This window comes from Harpia harpyja, chromosome 11 (genome assembly GCF_026419915.1).
Source record: "Harpia harpyja isolate bHarHar1 chromosome 11, bHarHar1 primary haplotype, whole genome shotgun sequence".
In the NCBI taxonomy this organism is placed as follows: Eukaryota; Metazoa; Chordata; class Aves; order Accipitriformes; family Accipitridae; genus Harpia; species Harpia harpyja.
Window position 1 is genome coordinate 12,486,158 of NC_068950.1, and position 15,081 is coordinate 12,501,238.

At 44.6% G+C, this 15,081-nt stretch overlaps 1 protein-coding gene across 2 annotated transcripts in view; it reads left to right on the forward strand.

Moving 5' to 3' along the window:
- C11H1orf21 (chromosome 11 C1orf21 homolog) overlaps positions 1-15,081 on the forward strand; it is a 128,444-nt gene that overhangs the window by 110,294 nt on the left and 3,069 nt on the right. For both annotated transcript variants that reach the window (XM_052801356.1, XM_052801357.1), the window contains exons 4-5: positions 1,903-1,979; positions 6,789-6,849. In XM_052801356.1, coding sequence (XP_052657316.1) covers positions 1,903-1,979; positions 6,789-6,849 — 138 coding nt within the window. The remainder of the gene's footprint in view (positions 1-1,902; positions 1,980-6,788; positions 6,850-15,081) is intronic.

Here is a 15,081-nt window from a genome sequence, read left to right on the forward strand (position 1 = left end):
CCGGGTTTGCACTGCCTTGATTTATCACAACTCCCGTCGCAGGAGCTGTAAATCAGAGCTTCCCTTCCCTTTTAATTGAGGCAATGGATTCACAGCAGTTTTTTGGTGGGGAAAGGTCTGTGCCTCCAGGGTGACAGTATGCAGAGACAGAAGATAGCCCAAAATTCACCTTGTGTTGCGGTAGGTGGGCAGGAAGTGCTACAGCTGCAGAACATGCCTACCGCTGGACCATCCAGATGTGCCATCCGAGATGTGCAGTGTGGACCATGCCCGGTCTCTGCCTCTGCGTTGTGGCAAATGAAACTGGTGGAGCAGATTTGAGGATGAAGTTTCCCCTGGTGCATGAGGTCGGGATTTAGCTCATTTCTGGGTTTGGTATCTTCTCTGTGACATCTGTCCCTCTCTTTTTAGTTTACTTGACGGATGTATGAGTTTGCTTGACAACTCATATGAGTTGTATGACTATGTACATCCATGTTCACCACACACACAACATGCATGTACATAGTCATCCCCAGTTAACACTTAAAATTAGAAGATACTTTGAAAACAAGTGGTTTTGTCTTCTGTTCTGCTGCTTTGACTTGACATCATGGGATCATGGGAAGGCAGTGGCTGTTGGGGTGTAACAAACATAGACATTTATTAAGGCTTGGAAGAAAGGCTTCTTTCTCTTTCACTGGTATTTTCATGCAAGACACCGTTTTCTGTTTAGGAGGATTAGAAGATATGCATTAAACAGTGTTAAATATACTGAGGCAGTTGATGTTTACAGCCCTTGTAGAATTATTCATTAAAATATTAACTGCTAGACAGCCTCTTTTTTTTTTTAAATTCAGTGATTTAGTAGCCCTCTTAAAAATCATGTTGTGTGATTCAGATATTCAAAGACTAAATAAGACAAAACAAAACCACCAAAATTGCCCACAAAAGCACTAATTCTTGGGTTTATATTTCTTAATTGTCATGGCCATGACATGCCTAAGAAATTCAGATGGGTTTGTGGGGCGGGTGAGCTGTAAGATTTGACTTAGCTCTCCCATCTGCACCAGCAGCCTTCCCTAACACGCAGCACTGGGAAGATCTGGAAGGGGCCTTATCCTTCTCCAGGTTTTTGCAGACAATAAGTACGTGTGTGCACTAAGTTTTGGTTTACAGAAGCTCTTGGCACGAGGACAAGATATTACCTTGAATGGCTGGCTCTCAGCTAAACTCTTTTCCCTCCCCATGTCTTTTTTAAGATGTTTTTAATGGCTCTGGTCCTCTGTGGAGGACATGGTTGTGTTCTTGTCTATAAACATATTCTGGTTTGCTTCCTTGGGCCCCTTGTGTCCAATTCTGGTTGAGCAGGTCAAGTCTGCCGTTGCTGCTCTTCTCACTGGCACGTTTAATCTGTGCTTTCTCTCACATACAGTTTTCCACATGATGCCAATGTTTTTTACCTCTGTTCTGAGCAAACCTACAGGTCTGGGGTGACTCTGGGGCTCTGCCTTTTCAGTGCTTTGCCTTGTTCTATTAAAGGTGCCAATTGGTGTTATTATCGATACGACTCTACAAGGAGCCAAGCCGCACCTGCACACCTTGTTTTCCATAGACTGCTGGAGAGTTATTAGCCAGCATGGCGTTTGATCGCTACACATCCCAGCCAGATTTCGCCTGGTGACCCAGAGGCAATCCCCCAGGCCACTGCGCCCAAGACATTTAAAAATTGCCCGCCTGGGGTCATTGCATCAATTGTGTTGCCTTTAATTTTGTTTTTTATGAGCTTTTCTCATTCGGTTGTACAGGTAGAAGAGCCTGAACCCAGCACAGTGTAACACCATGATGACAAATGCCTGTCATGCTTTGTGTGCTTCATAGATACTGATGGTATCTCTGTTGTGTGTTTTTTGTGTGTTTCAGGAAAAAAGTGCCAGTTCAAATGTAAGACTTAAATCTAATAAAGAGATCCCAGGATTAGTACATCAACCCAGAGCAAAGTAAGTTCTATTTTTTTTTTTTTTTTAAATCATAATACAAATAAACACAGGATTAAGCAGTATCCGTGAGATTCCCAGTTATTGCCTAGCAAAAATCAATTGGTTGTTCCAGCAGCACTAAAACTATGCTCAATTTAAATAAAATAGGTAAGGTCACCTGTGTCCTGAGACCAACAACACAGCTGGGCAGCGCTTGTGCCAGCATCCCTGAAGCATCCTCTACTTTGCACAGCTAAGATGCAGGACTTAAAAATGTGTGAGATGCATCTTGCTGTGCCTTATAGAAGTACCATACTGTGTTATTTCTCAGCTTTCTATACAGCTTACACATAAACAAAATTATATATGCACTAGTGTTCCTAAATGCTATTGGTTAAGTTCCCAGGGAAGTTTTTGCTAGCTCTTGACTTAGGTTAGCAGCTATACTGCCTGGGATTAGGAATGGTAAACTTCTTCCATTTAAAATGGTCAAGTTGATTCTTAAAATCAGGGTTGTTTTGTAGCTGAGAGTTTCTCCATCCTTCACTCGCAGTTCTGTGCCCATACCCTGGCTGAGATCAGTCAGTGTTACATATGCCATGAAATATTTAACTCCTGTTACAGAGCTGGTTATTGATATTAGTAACTCTTTTCTTATCTAAATCACCGTTACATTTTAATCACTAATTGGATTGAAAATAACAGATTACATGGAGCCGTATATCAGCTTCATAATGAAGAAGTGATAAAGCTCTGCTGCTGGATTTTGAACAGTAGCGGAAATGCTGTTCTTTATGCCATGCCTTCGGGGCACTTATTAACTTAAACTTGCTGCATACCAAGTGCGTTGTACACGGTTTCAAGTCTGGAAACTTTAGTTATTTCCTAATGAACTGACAGTATAATTCAGCCTCCTTTCAAAAGAAAAAATTGAGTGCTTCAGATATAATTGCAAAGAAATTCACAGTAGGGAGGTGGAGGTAAAATCACCCTTCAGCAAAGCTGTGCTTCATTATTGTGACTTGGTCCTTCCCAGCAGGGTCAGAGATGTATTTAAGATGCTCTAACAGCAGGCTACTCAACCTGGGCTAAAAAAGGGCTACTTCTTTTGACGGGTCATCTGTTCTGGTGCATTCAAGGCAGAGGAACTCTGCCCATTCTTTCATCAAACTCTGATTTTTAAAAGTCCCTGCAGAAATCAGAGCTGACCTTCATTCACCAAAAAGCCTAAAGACATTGCATTGGCAAAGGTAAATGTTTCTATCACAGTCCTGCAAAAGTAAGGAAACTTCTCAGAGAGTTACAGTATGTAACATTAGGTTGTTGGGTAAAACCTCCACTATTTGCCACACCTCTGCAGTTTACCCAACCTACCAATGGATTTCTGTTTATAAAAGTGGCTACATGTGTTTGAGTTGCTAATCACCAAGTCAGCAAATACCTGTTACGTGCAATTTTTTTTTTTAAGGTTTATCATCTAAAAACCATGACAATTCTGACTGCAAGGATGGGTGGCATTGGGTGGAAAAGGGCTACTCAGCTAGAAGAGCAGAAATGAATAGGTTAATCATTAGATCCATCTTGTAGGACTGTTCTTGTAGAACAGGTTTATTTCAAAACAAAGCATGGACTATGTACCAAATTATAAGTTCATTTACAATGGAGGGATTTTTAATACGTTGGCTGTAAAAGTAAGATTGTGAGGGCTTTTCCCATTTGTTGGAGGATTTAGACGTGCATGTCTAGAGCCCTGGACTCTAAAAACAGGGTACACAGGGAGCCAGCAGTAGATTTATGGGGGTCTTTGACAGAGGCCAAGGTGTTGGTCCTTCCTCTTTACACTGAGTCCTGGTACCTGCCATACCTTCATGGGGCTTCATCACTGCACCCTGCCCCGACCTCTTGGGCACTTGGTCTGTTGCTAATCCTCAGAACTCACTCCACTGACATCTTTAACCAGCTACCTGATCAAGTATGCCCCATCAAGTACACTGAGACTTGTTCATAACTCACGGAGTAACAGCAGCCTGAAGCATAAAATGAAAGAAGTGGTATTTCATACCATTTTTACCCTGCTAAATCGCAGACTCACAGAATGGTTTGAGTTGGAAGGGACCTTTAAAGATCATCTAGTTCCAACCCCCTACATGAGCCGGGACATCTTTCACTAGATCTGGTTGCTCAAAGCCCCATCCAACCTGACCTTTAACACTTCCAGTGATGGGGCATCCATAGCTTTTCTGGGCAACCTCTTCCAGTGTCTCACCACCCTCATCATAAAAAATGTCTTCGTTGTGTCTATTTTAAACCTACCCTCTTTCAGTTAAAACTGTTGCCCCTTGTCCTGTCACTACAGGGCTTGCTAATAAGTCTCCATGTTTCTTATAAGCCCTCTTAATATATTGAAATGCCGCAGTAAGGTATCCCTGGAGCCTCCTCCACATTGAACAACCCCAACTCTCTCATCCTTTCTGCACAGGAGAGGTGTTCCAGCCCTCTGACCATTTCCATGGCCTCCTCTGGACCTGTTCTAACAGGTCGATGTCTGTCTTGTGCTGGGGACACCAGAGCTGGATGCAGTACTCCAGGTGGGGTCTCACAAGAGCGGAGTAGAGGGGAGCATCCCCTCCCTGGACCTGCTGGCCATGCTGCTGGTGATGCACCCAGGACATGATTGGCTTTCTGGGCTGCGAGCACACATTGCCAGCTCATGTCCAACTTGTCACCCACCAGCGTCCCCAAGTCCTTCTCGGCAGAGCTGCATCTCTGCTGATGAATGGATGTTCATCACTCAGTCTGCACTGGTACTGGGGATAAATCCTATCTTTTGGCAAAATGTGTTTCATTGGCCTGCCATGAAAGATCTAAAAATGCATTCTCATGCCTTCTGATGTGCTTCTTACAAGGAAAATTAAATCCATGTTTCTGTTTGGGGAAGGCTTTTTTTTTCTGGAGGGATACCCAAGAACTCCGCTTAGATTTGGTGGTTTTCTGACTCTTCCAGTTGTTCATTAACTCTGTCAGTTCCCTGCCCTGCCATGGATTTTACAATTTTACACAGCTCCTCAGAATACACAGTGTCAGCATTTGTGTGTGTGTGTTGCATCTCTAAATGGCTGGGCAGTTTTACTGCCCAGCCAAACTTTTCTGAAGATCATGGCCTGCAAGGGCTTTAAGACCTCCTCTGGGACTTTTCATGTATATGGCAACACAATACTCCATTTTTTTCTCCCCTTCATTTAGTTTTCTTATAAATTATGGTTGGGGTGAGTCATTACAGTATGATCTCATTTTATTAGAAACTGGATCTATGATGTTGCAAAGGCAAGAATATCTTTCTAGTGCTTACCTACCCAGAAAGGGCTGTACTTCCCTAAAGCCCCTCTCTAAGACGCTTGAATATGCAGGTGACAGGGTCGGCTGCCCCACACAAATATTTTTTCCCCATCTCAGGTGGAGGTGGGAACCTGAGGGACAGGCAGACAGCTGGGGACAGAAACTACCACAGCCACTGAAAGGTGAATTGTTTCCTCTCCTAAATTACCAGCTTTAGGTTTTAATGCCACTTCTGAGACCTCTTCTGAACTGAGCCTTCATTTATGTCCAGTGTAAGCAAATCATTGTATACATTCATCCCAATAGCAAGTGAAGTATGAATGCTGAGCTTTGTAGGGAAGCGCAGCGTGTTGTTGGGCACTTGGGAAAAGTATTAACTCATTATAGCTGAAAGGATCATGCTGAGGAAGAGGGGACTGGGGTGGGAATTCAGCAGGCTGAATCAGCTTTTACTGTCAGAGAAAATCTCTGAGACCTGTCCTTCTAACCATGTGGCATTACTGTTGACACTGGCACCAGTCTCCCATCCTTCCTTTTTCACATCTTTTTTTGTCCTGCATTTAGTCCCTGGTGCTTTTCTCCAGCCCCCCACGGGCCCAGGTGCTCCTCCCTGCTGCAGGTCCAGAGGATGCTCCAGCTTCACCTTCCTGGAGGGATATCGTTATTTCAGGAAGGAGGCTCTCACCACCCCCTAACATAAATAAAGCAGACACACCCCAAATACTGTCTGCCACACATCCTCATCTTTGTCTCCTCATCCCTTCCTTTGCATCCGACCTTCCTGTATTTGGTCCCCCCTGGGGAAGGGCCTGTTGTCTTGTGCCACTGCCAGTGTTTTACAGACAACAAAGAAGAGTATTTTCCAGCCCTCTTCAGTAATGCAAAATCATATCGCTAACCCTGAGCCTCTTGGTGCTGCAGAATTAATTGAAGTGACTAATCTGCTGGGTCCGTTCAGGGAGCAGTAAGGACCACCTCTCTGAGAGGGGAAGGACCAGCCTGGGCTTGTAGACGTTCCTGGGTGTTGAGTGCAGAGCCCAGCTGTAGCAGGGCACGCAGGTCTTCCAGCGTGAGGCTTTAACCTCACATTGTAGGCGTCTCGTTTTGTGGTGGTGAGGTTGGCAGTCTTGGAAGACCTTCTGTCTTGACACAGAAAGGGCTCTCACTGTCCCAAGGAAAGGTAGCGGGCTATTAAGTTTCTGCAACCTGCCTGGAAAAGGGAATAGTCTCCTCTGGATGCACGTGGGTCCTAGTTACCATCCTAAGTGTAGCATGCATACACAGAACTAAATGCAATAATTTTTCTGTGGGCAAACCAAAAAAAGGGAAAAAAAAGATTAAAAAGTTATCATTGTAGATGAAAGTGTAAAGTGATTTATTTTTCACAGTGGTGCAAGCTTACAGTTGAGTCCCTCAACAACTCTGGACTGCAGCGTCAGTCTTTTAAAATGGAAGAAATCCTGTTGGTACTGATACTCTTCCTTTGCCTTTCAGCATGCACATCTCTGAAAGCCAACAAGAATTCTTCAGAATGCTTGATGAAAAAATTGAAAAGGTAAGACACAATAAAGGAAACGTACATTTTCACTTAGGGGGTGGACACACAGGTTTCCTGGTTCCTTTGGGAGCACAACCAGACACTGTTGCAGCGCTCCATGTTCTCCAGTACTTGGAGGGACTCTGGTCTGAGATCCCCTTTACTGCTCATTGGTTAGATAGTTCAAGTGCAAAGAAGACCAAAAAGGTAAAGAGGTTGCAGGAGATACTGGAGAGAATCCTTTGTTTTGTGGAAACATCACCAGTCTAGGATGAATGGCAAATTAACTCAAACTTTCAGGATACACATGGACTACTGGATAAAGGAGAAGAACAAAGTGGGGTTTTATGCCCTTAGTGATTTGATCTTTCATTTAATCTCTGTGGGAGACAACTGGAATCTTAATGCCAGTAGTATCTGGGATAACCTGCTAATTTCTTTCTGAATCTCTTCAAAATAGCTCCCGGCTCCAAGTGATAGTGTAGCTATATGTATGGATAATCCTGCCTCAAGACCTAAGCTGACTAAAATAATGATGCTGGAGATGTTTTCAAGAAAAGGGTGAATAATTCTTTACATATCTCATTGTCTTGACAGCAGCTTTCATATCTTTCACAAGTTTTCTAAATGAGAATCCCAGCTGCTTTGTGAGCCAGTAGTGAATAATTGTACCACAACATAGATGGGAAACTAAGACTTGAGGAATTAAATGGGCTATTTGGATGAAGTCTAGATCTCAGCCCTTCCTTATACCTTGAGCTGATATTTGCTCACCAATATACTCTTTACACTTCATATTTTGGAGTGGTGTATCTTATTTAATACTTGATATTAAATATTCACTTCCCCATTTGGAATCCAGTAATTTGTACTCCCAAATTGTAGTGTTGGGTTGCAGAGTAGGAGGGAAATTTTTACTTGGATGACTCTGAATTTCTGCCATTTTTGCTGACACTCCTGGTCTTAGGAGTTGGAGTGCTACTGCGGGTGAATCTCTTATCTGTCCCAAGCAACAAATTTGTTACACCACTCTAAAGAAAAAATACCTCATGAAAGCAAAAAGTTAGATGAAGGGGAAGAGTAGAAGTAGGGAGGAGTTTGTAGATTCCTGAGAAGAGTATTTCTATACTAGTATTTCACAGGAGTAAGATTTTACTTAACCTATATGCATTTAAAAGTAGAATTTCTACATATCCGTAATAAGCTACATCTCCTTTGAATAAATGCATTCACCCTGTAAATACTTAGAAACTTTTCCTGGACATCATCACCTTCCATAATGTCAAACACAGAATCTCCAGTGAAATGGATTTTCTGAAGATCTGTCTTATCTACATACCAAACCATCAGGTAGCTGTATCTAATGAATTGAGGTTAGTTTTTGGTTTTGAGATTTGTGTCAGGATAGTAATACCATTCATTCACCAGCTGCCACATTGAGACGCAGTTGACCTTGTTTCCTCGCTGTTTGGGCCATGCTCTCAGATGCTTGCAGGGGCTCAGATGTTCTCCAGGGCTCTTGTACTAATTTATCTTCTGAATCAGGAGATTAGCTATTTAGAGGAAATACACAATTTTATCTGACAAAGAGAGAAAGACGGCTCCCGTGCATTTCAAGCTGCTGACAGTTCATGGGATTGGCAGGAGTTAATGCGCAGCTGAACATGGGATTTGCTTTCTCTGGGGACCTCCTGTGCCTGAGGAAATAGTCTTCCTAAGAGAAGTTTGGGGTTTTTTAATTAATCTTTGCCCACAATACATTGTTTTTCTAGGTATCCGCCACAGGTGCCAAAAAGATTGGAAAATATGAGGGGTTTTGTTTGATCCCTAAATAACATTTTGAGTCCCTTCTGCAGGGAAATGGAGGACAGCAGTCGGAACAATAGAAAGAATTGTATCACTGAGCAGCTCACCGGTTACGGCTGAAATAGTCTGCAAAAGGGGGAGGGGCATTGCCTATGGTTGATGAGGTCCCAAAACATGTTGTATAATGTTCACGTGATAACCATGGCCATGAGTAGTGTTGGATTTGTAAGGGAGAGACGCTGTCCATCACTGACTCCGTGGGCTATGTCTACAGAAACTCTACAGTCAGAAGCAAAACATCCCCCAACTTGCGTTGAAATCCCGACCCAAATGTTAGGTCGCCTAATACAAATGAGTAACAACAACTCTAACGTGTGTGCTACAAATTAGAGAGGAAAATTAAATGGGCATTTTGGACTCAGCAAAACGATTAAGCGAACAGAAGGTCAGCTGAAATAAAATTTCTGTAATCAAAGCGTGAAATGGAAAGAACACAGGCTGATGTTTTAGCAATTGAAAATATGAAGTATTTACGAATCCTGGAGATCAAAAAAGCCTTAATGAAATGGTCTGGAATTTCTCTGAAAGTCTAGCCCCTGTCAGTACCCAACATGCACCTGCGTTTGTGGCTGCCTGTACGAAGCTGAACTGCCTTCTGCAAATGCCACCCAAAGGTGAAAAACAGAATGTCAACCCCAACACATGGAGCTTCTGGCTACCAAAATTCGGTGTCAAAACACTGTGAGGCATTCAGAGGGAGGCATTTGTTCCTATCTCTGCATGGGTGTCTGTCCCTGCTTGGAGAGCTAGAGCTGAACTTGCATGTATGGAACTGTGTGTGATGATGGTAATTCAATTCATAGGGTTTGTTGGAAGGAAGAAATACTGAAACAAAGGCTCGGCACTGAATGCTGAGGTTGGACTGTCTGAGAATGTAAAAGTCAGCCTCACACGGTGGGTTAGATGTTGGTTCTGCTAGAGTCAACCAAGTCATTTCAGAGGCACCAGAATTTGAGGTAAAAACCACCCCAAAACCTGATGAGAAGCCAGAGATACAAAGTTATGTGGGACGTTGGGAATAGCTGGGTAGAGTTAAGCAGTGGACAGCACAGGAAACAGTAGTTATATGTCATATGTATGTGTCATACGTATATGACAGACCACAGAGTGCTTCTTGTGATGGTGTTTCCGTGACAGCAGCATGCATCCAGACAGATAGGAACCAGGCAATTAAAAGGTTGAACAAATCTCAGCACAGCTGTGGGATGGTTTTCAGATGATGGGGTGCTGGTGTAGTGGCAGAGGGTGAGCACAGCTTCGGCGCAACACCAAGGCTGTATGTGCACCACGCAGGGAGAGAAGAGGAAAAGGAAAGACCAAGTCATCTGTGAGCAGCACAAGGCCCGAGAGTTGTGGCGAAAGCTGGCTCAGAAATGCTCCTGACGTCTGCCAGCAGCTGCAGTGAGTCCTCTTGGGGTTTCACACTCGCTGAAGTTACTGTGAGTAGAGTCATGGGCTTTGCATTTGGAGACAAAAAGGCACGTGCATACAAAGAGTTCAGGAGGAAAATGGAGCAGAGACAGGCAGCGGTAAGGGGGCTGCTCACCTGGTGACAGCATTATCGTAATTTTTTGAGAATTGGCCTTGCCTGAAATCACATAAATACATTCCAGCAGAGGATGAGCAACAAGTAATAGCAGCAATTAAGCCACAGGAGAGAACCCACCCGGAGTAAATTAGAAAGACATGGGTCAGAGGTACGAGTGATTAACTTGAACTGAGACATGAAGTCAGAAATATGACTTGGAAACTTGAGAAGGAAGCAGAGAGCAACTGACACATTCCTCCTAAAGCAAACGCAGCAGCCGCTGGATAAATCTGAGATCTGCTGTGTGATGCCCAGAAGAGGAGAAATGGGTCTCACCAGCCAAGCCAGGACAGGGAAAGTCGCTGCACTCATCATGGTGTGATAAATCTGGTTTTTAAATACCATCTCTGATTAAGAAGATAGAATTGCAGCCCACTAACAGCATCCCTGTCTGCATGACCTGGTGTTTTCTGCTGGCTGCAGTGAGAAACTGTAGCAAAATGAGGCTGTTTGTACTGGTATTCAGGCAAATAAATTAGTTACCTATGTTTTCTCTAATCTAATAGTGCAAGGACTAGTTTAGTTAGATATTGTATATGGATTCACAAAGAGTTGCTGTGAAACACAGAAGACAAATTGCCATGTCTCTTCTAAAATTTCTCCAGTCGTCTTTTTTTTTTTTTCTCCTACATCTCAAATTTATTTGGACCCTGCTTGTGTAGGACCACATGCAAACTCCACCTTACCCTCTCAGAAGAAATCCCATTAATTGAACAGGATGGCTCAGAGCGGAGGATTAATCCTGGGCACAGTCTTTGCAACCTCAGGTCCACAGACTTGAGGGAGCCTGTGGCAGTACACCCCCTCAACAGGAAACGAAACTTCTCCAGGCAGGGAGAAGAGAAAAAAACCCCAAACCCTGGAGGCTGCAGGTTGAAATTTGAACTGACCAATCGAGACACGCCAGGTACACTGAGGTGACCTTCTTGGCCAATAGGGATTAAATGACCACAGGTCAGATTCAGCAGGGGTATAAACGGGGTCCTGCCGGAGGACATGGTGGAATCAGTCCTCCTCGGAGCAGCGGGTCTGCAGTCGGGGACTCCCCCTCGGGTCGGGGCACCGCCCGAGGTAACTCCTCAAAGGAGAGAGCCCTCAGCTTTTAGGTGAGTGATATGCGTATTTTGGAGCCATCATTTTACATCTTAAGAATTCTTAAGTCAGCTGTGCAGTATTAATTCCCTTTACATCATTGAACCTGTGGTTTACAAAATGTTACCAAGTTCTAACTAACTTTTTACTGAAGAATAAATCTGAGCTTTAACACCTGTTGGATTTGATTGTGTGTGCCTCCATAACAGGGCCTTGTCCCACCAACGCTTCCCTGAAAACATGAAATAAAAGCAAAATTAAAAGCTGCAAAGTATAAAATGTTGAATGTGGAAAATTTACCCCATTTAGTGCTTGCTAGCGAAAACATCTTGATGATGGCTATCACGGAAAATGGTCTGAAAAATGACTGCTTTCTCTGAATCCTACATATGGAGCAGTAAAATGATCATCAGAAATTATCTCCTTTAAGGATATTTTATTACTGTAGGCTGTAGCACAGTGTGTAGGCTGCTGTCTCACTGTAGGTAAAACTACCAAGGCTGAGGTATAATTGAACAGCTGACAAGCAAGTTCTAGGATTGTATCTGGGGATTATACCCTCAGAAAAGAAGCATCTCTGGCTTTGTAGTGTAAAAAAAACAACCCCAAAACAATCCAGGTAAGCTGTACCAGAGGAAATCATCACCAGTCCCATCATCATAAGCTGTTTCCTACATGGCTACAGTGGTTTATTAAAAAAATAGTCACAATGCAAACATGTTCATGGAAGAAAATGAGATTCAAAAAATGTCATAGCACATGAAGATGTCTTGCTACGAACTCTCATGCGGCCAGTGGATACCCTGAGCCCAGGCCAACGTGTTTCTGCTTCCACAGGGGATGTCGCTTTGGGTCAAGAGACAACTTGGTCTTGAACACCTGTGCCAGGGCGAGTTTGCAGGGGTTTCTCTGCTGATCCGCACACCTGGCTGCAGGGAGCTGGGTTGGAGACTACTGGTTTGTTGTTGGAGGCCATGGGAGAGATGCCTGGCAGCAACTCGCTCCATCCCCTCATTAGTAAAACTGGGCATGAAACACAGGGGGAAGACACAATGCAGCTCCTTGTATCGTATTTAAAGAGTGCCGTTAGAAATAGGGGTGGGGTGCTAACCAAAATGTATGCAAGGGCAGAATTATTAAGCTAAAACTCATTAGCAAAGTAGATTGCTCTTAATGACTCTCTTGATTTTTCTCTAGCAAAATAAGAAACGGACAAAAATGAGCACAGTATACAATTATTTAGTGCCACCTCCTGGTATTTTCTTCCCATCCTTTCTGTGAGCACTGTAAACAAAACCAGATTGATGAAAAGGGTTCCCACCGCAGAGCCAGGCTAACGTTTCCCAGTGCTGGCCATCTCCTCTGAAAGGGACCACTGTGTCCCACAAGCTCTTTCAGCCGCCGCAGAAGAAAGGGCTGCTTGGTGCAGCTCATTTCCCTCTCCCAGGCCATCCAGCCTGCTCTTCCTCCTCCTCGCCAGGGCCACAGCGCGAGGATGCTGGTGCCAAGCTGCAGAGCCGTGGCGGAAGAAGCATCTCCTTAGCTGCCTTCTCTCCCTCGGCAAGGCTGCCAGCTGCACAAAAGGCTATTGAACCAGGAAGGCTTCTGCATTCGGGTGGCATGGGGTTTTGTTTATTGGCCTGTCACTGCAACAATGGGGAAAAGGGCTTTTCCTGTGTTTTTTTTTTCTTTTTCTTTTTTTTCTCTAAAAGCATATCATCAGCTGTGATGCATGCCCTGGTAGGGGCATCAGGATGACAGTGCTTTCTAGATGCAGCGAGGGGAGAGAGCAGGGGAATGAGCCCTTCTGGTTTGGGTGCAAGCAGCAGGAAAGGAACATAAGGCTTTTTAAAAATTATCTTATATTTACACACTTGTGTTAAGGCATTTCTGTGGACATCTACAAAAGCTGAAAGTTGGATTTTGAAACTGCAGGGGAGGAAGACAGGATTTCTCAGGAATTACCTGGACTTGGATGTGCGTGTTCCCCTTCTCATCTTCCTCGGTGTAGTACATTTACACTCTCAGTCATTAAAACTTATTTAATAGCCCGTGCTATTAAGGACTATGAAAGGATGGCCCGTACATTCCTGTTACCAGTTGCATGCGCTGGGCCTGTGGCTCCTCTGGACACGGGAGCCTGCTCCCCTGGGCAGCAGGGACAGGGTTTGGCCGGCAATCCTGCACTCTAATTTTTCAGCCACGATGCTGCTCTAATTGGGGGGGGAGGTGTCATCTTCTCTGCTTTCTTCTTTTCCTTCCTGACACACATCTGCTCCCCCCAAAAAACCCACCATCACTTCGGTCTGCACTCAGATGCTACCGGAGCTCCTCTACTCACGTCATAGAGCTCGTCTTCTGATTGCTGCTTCACATGGTCAGTATTTCAGTGTGGTTTCTTCAGAAGACTTTATCAGCTTTGCAAGCTGTTAGCTCACCGTTTCAAGTGAGGTTTTGCCCAGCCCCACCAGGATAATTCCTCATCTCAAGCACAGCAGGCCTCTCACTGATCACTGGTGCAGCCACTCGAGGTATCATCTCCTCCAGCATCCTCTGAAACAACCAAGGGGTCAAAAATTGACATTTTTAAGTATTTTACTGGATTGAGGCCATGGTGCTTAGCAGGACCAAAGCAGCCTTCGTTCTCTGCCAATGGGGAGGTAGACACCTCTCCTGCCTTTCTGCCCAAGGAGCACCAAAGAGAAACCCGTGTGTTGGATTTACAATGCAGCAGGGAAGGCAGCTTTATTCTTTTTCTGATCTTCCTGAGGAACACTGACCTTGTTATTATTGCTAAAAATTCAATTAGGGAATAAGCTTTAGAGAAAAATAAAAAAAAAGGGGGGAATTTAAACTTTTTGGGCCTCCTTGTAGCATGGTTTCCCCCCTCTCCTGCTCTTTTTAGGAGGATAAATACCCATTGCTATGTATTTCTTCAAGGAGACCTCACTTACCACAAGCCCTCCTTCAAGAAGGTGCTAAAGCACCTGCTTGACTTTCTGCTCATGAGCTGCTCCAGGGCTTAAATGCTGTTTCCCGTGTGCTTAAAGACTAGTATGTGCTTAACCCCGTTGAACTGGGCCAGGACGCTTCAGACCTTGCTGGGCTGAGCCCCACATGCTTCGTTTTTGTGCTGGAATTAAATACTGGGTGCATGTTGGTGTGGGTCTTTGCAGCGTAGCCAGGGCAGCAGGTGTAGGACAGATGGGATGGGTGCAGCAGTACGTGCAAAACGGGGTGTTTGCTGTCACAGCCGATTCCCACCCCTAACAAAATAAGCCAAACCTGCCAGAGCAGGGTGGTCCTGCAGGTTGTGTTGCATCCCACCACTAAGAAGGTGGACATGGCCCTTCCTTCTTCCAAGGAAAGAAAAGCAACATCCTCTTAACTCGCCATAAACCCCAAGTGAAAGCAAAACCCCTAAGTTTGCATGCAAGCTGACAGCCCACCGTGCCTTCGCTCCAACATTATTCTTGGCGTGTAACAAATGCGTCCCTTCCCCTGCATTGCAGCACACTCCTCCATGCGGCTCTGCAGCAGAGTGGGGCAGTGGATGTGAAAACTTCAGCCAGCCGCCGAGTGGCTGCGGAAGCCTTTTGCAGGGTGTGTGTCCCCCCAGCTCCCTTGTCGCGTCCTCCCCCTTCCCGCCAGCTGGTGCGTCAGCAGGGCAAACCCAGATCTGGAGCATTTCCCTCCAAAAAACC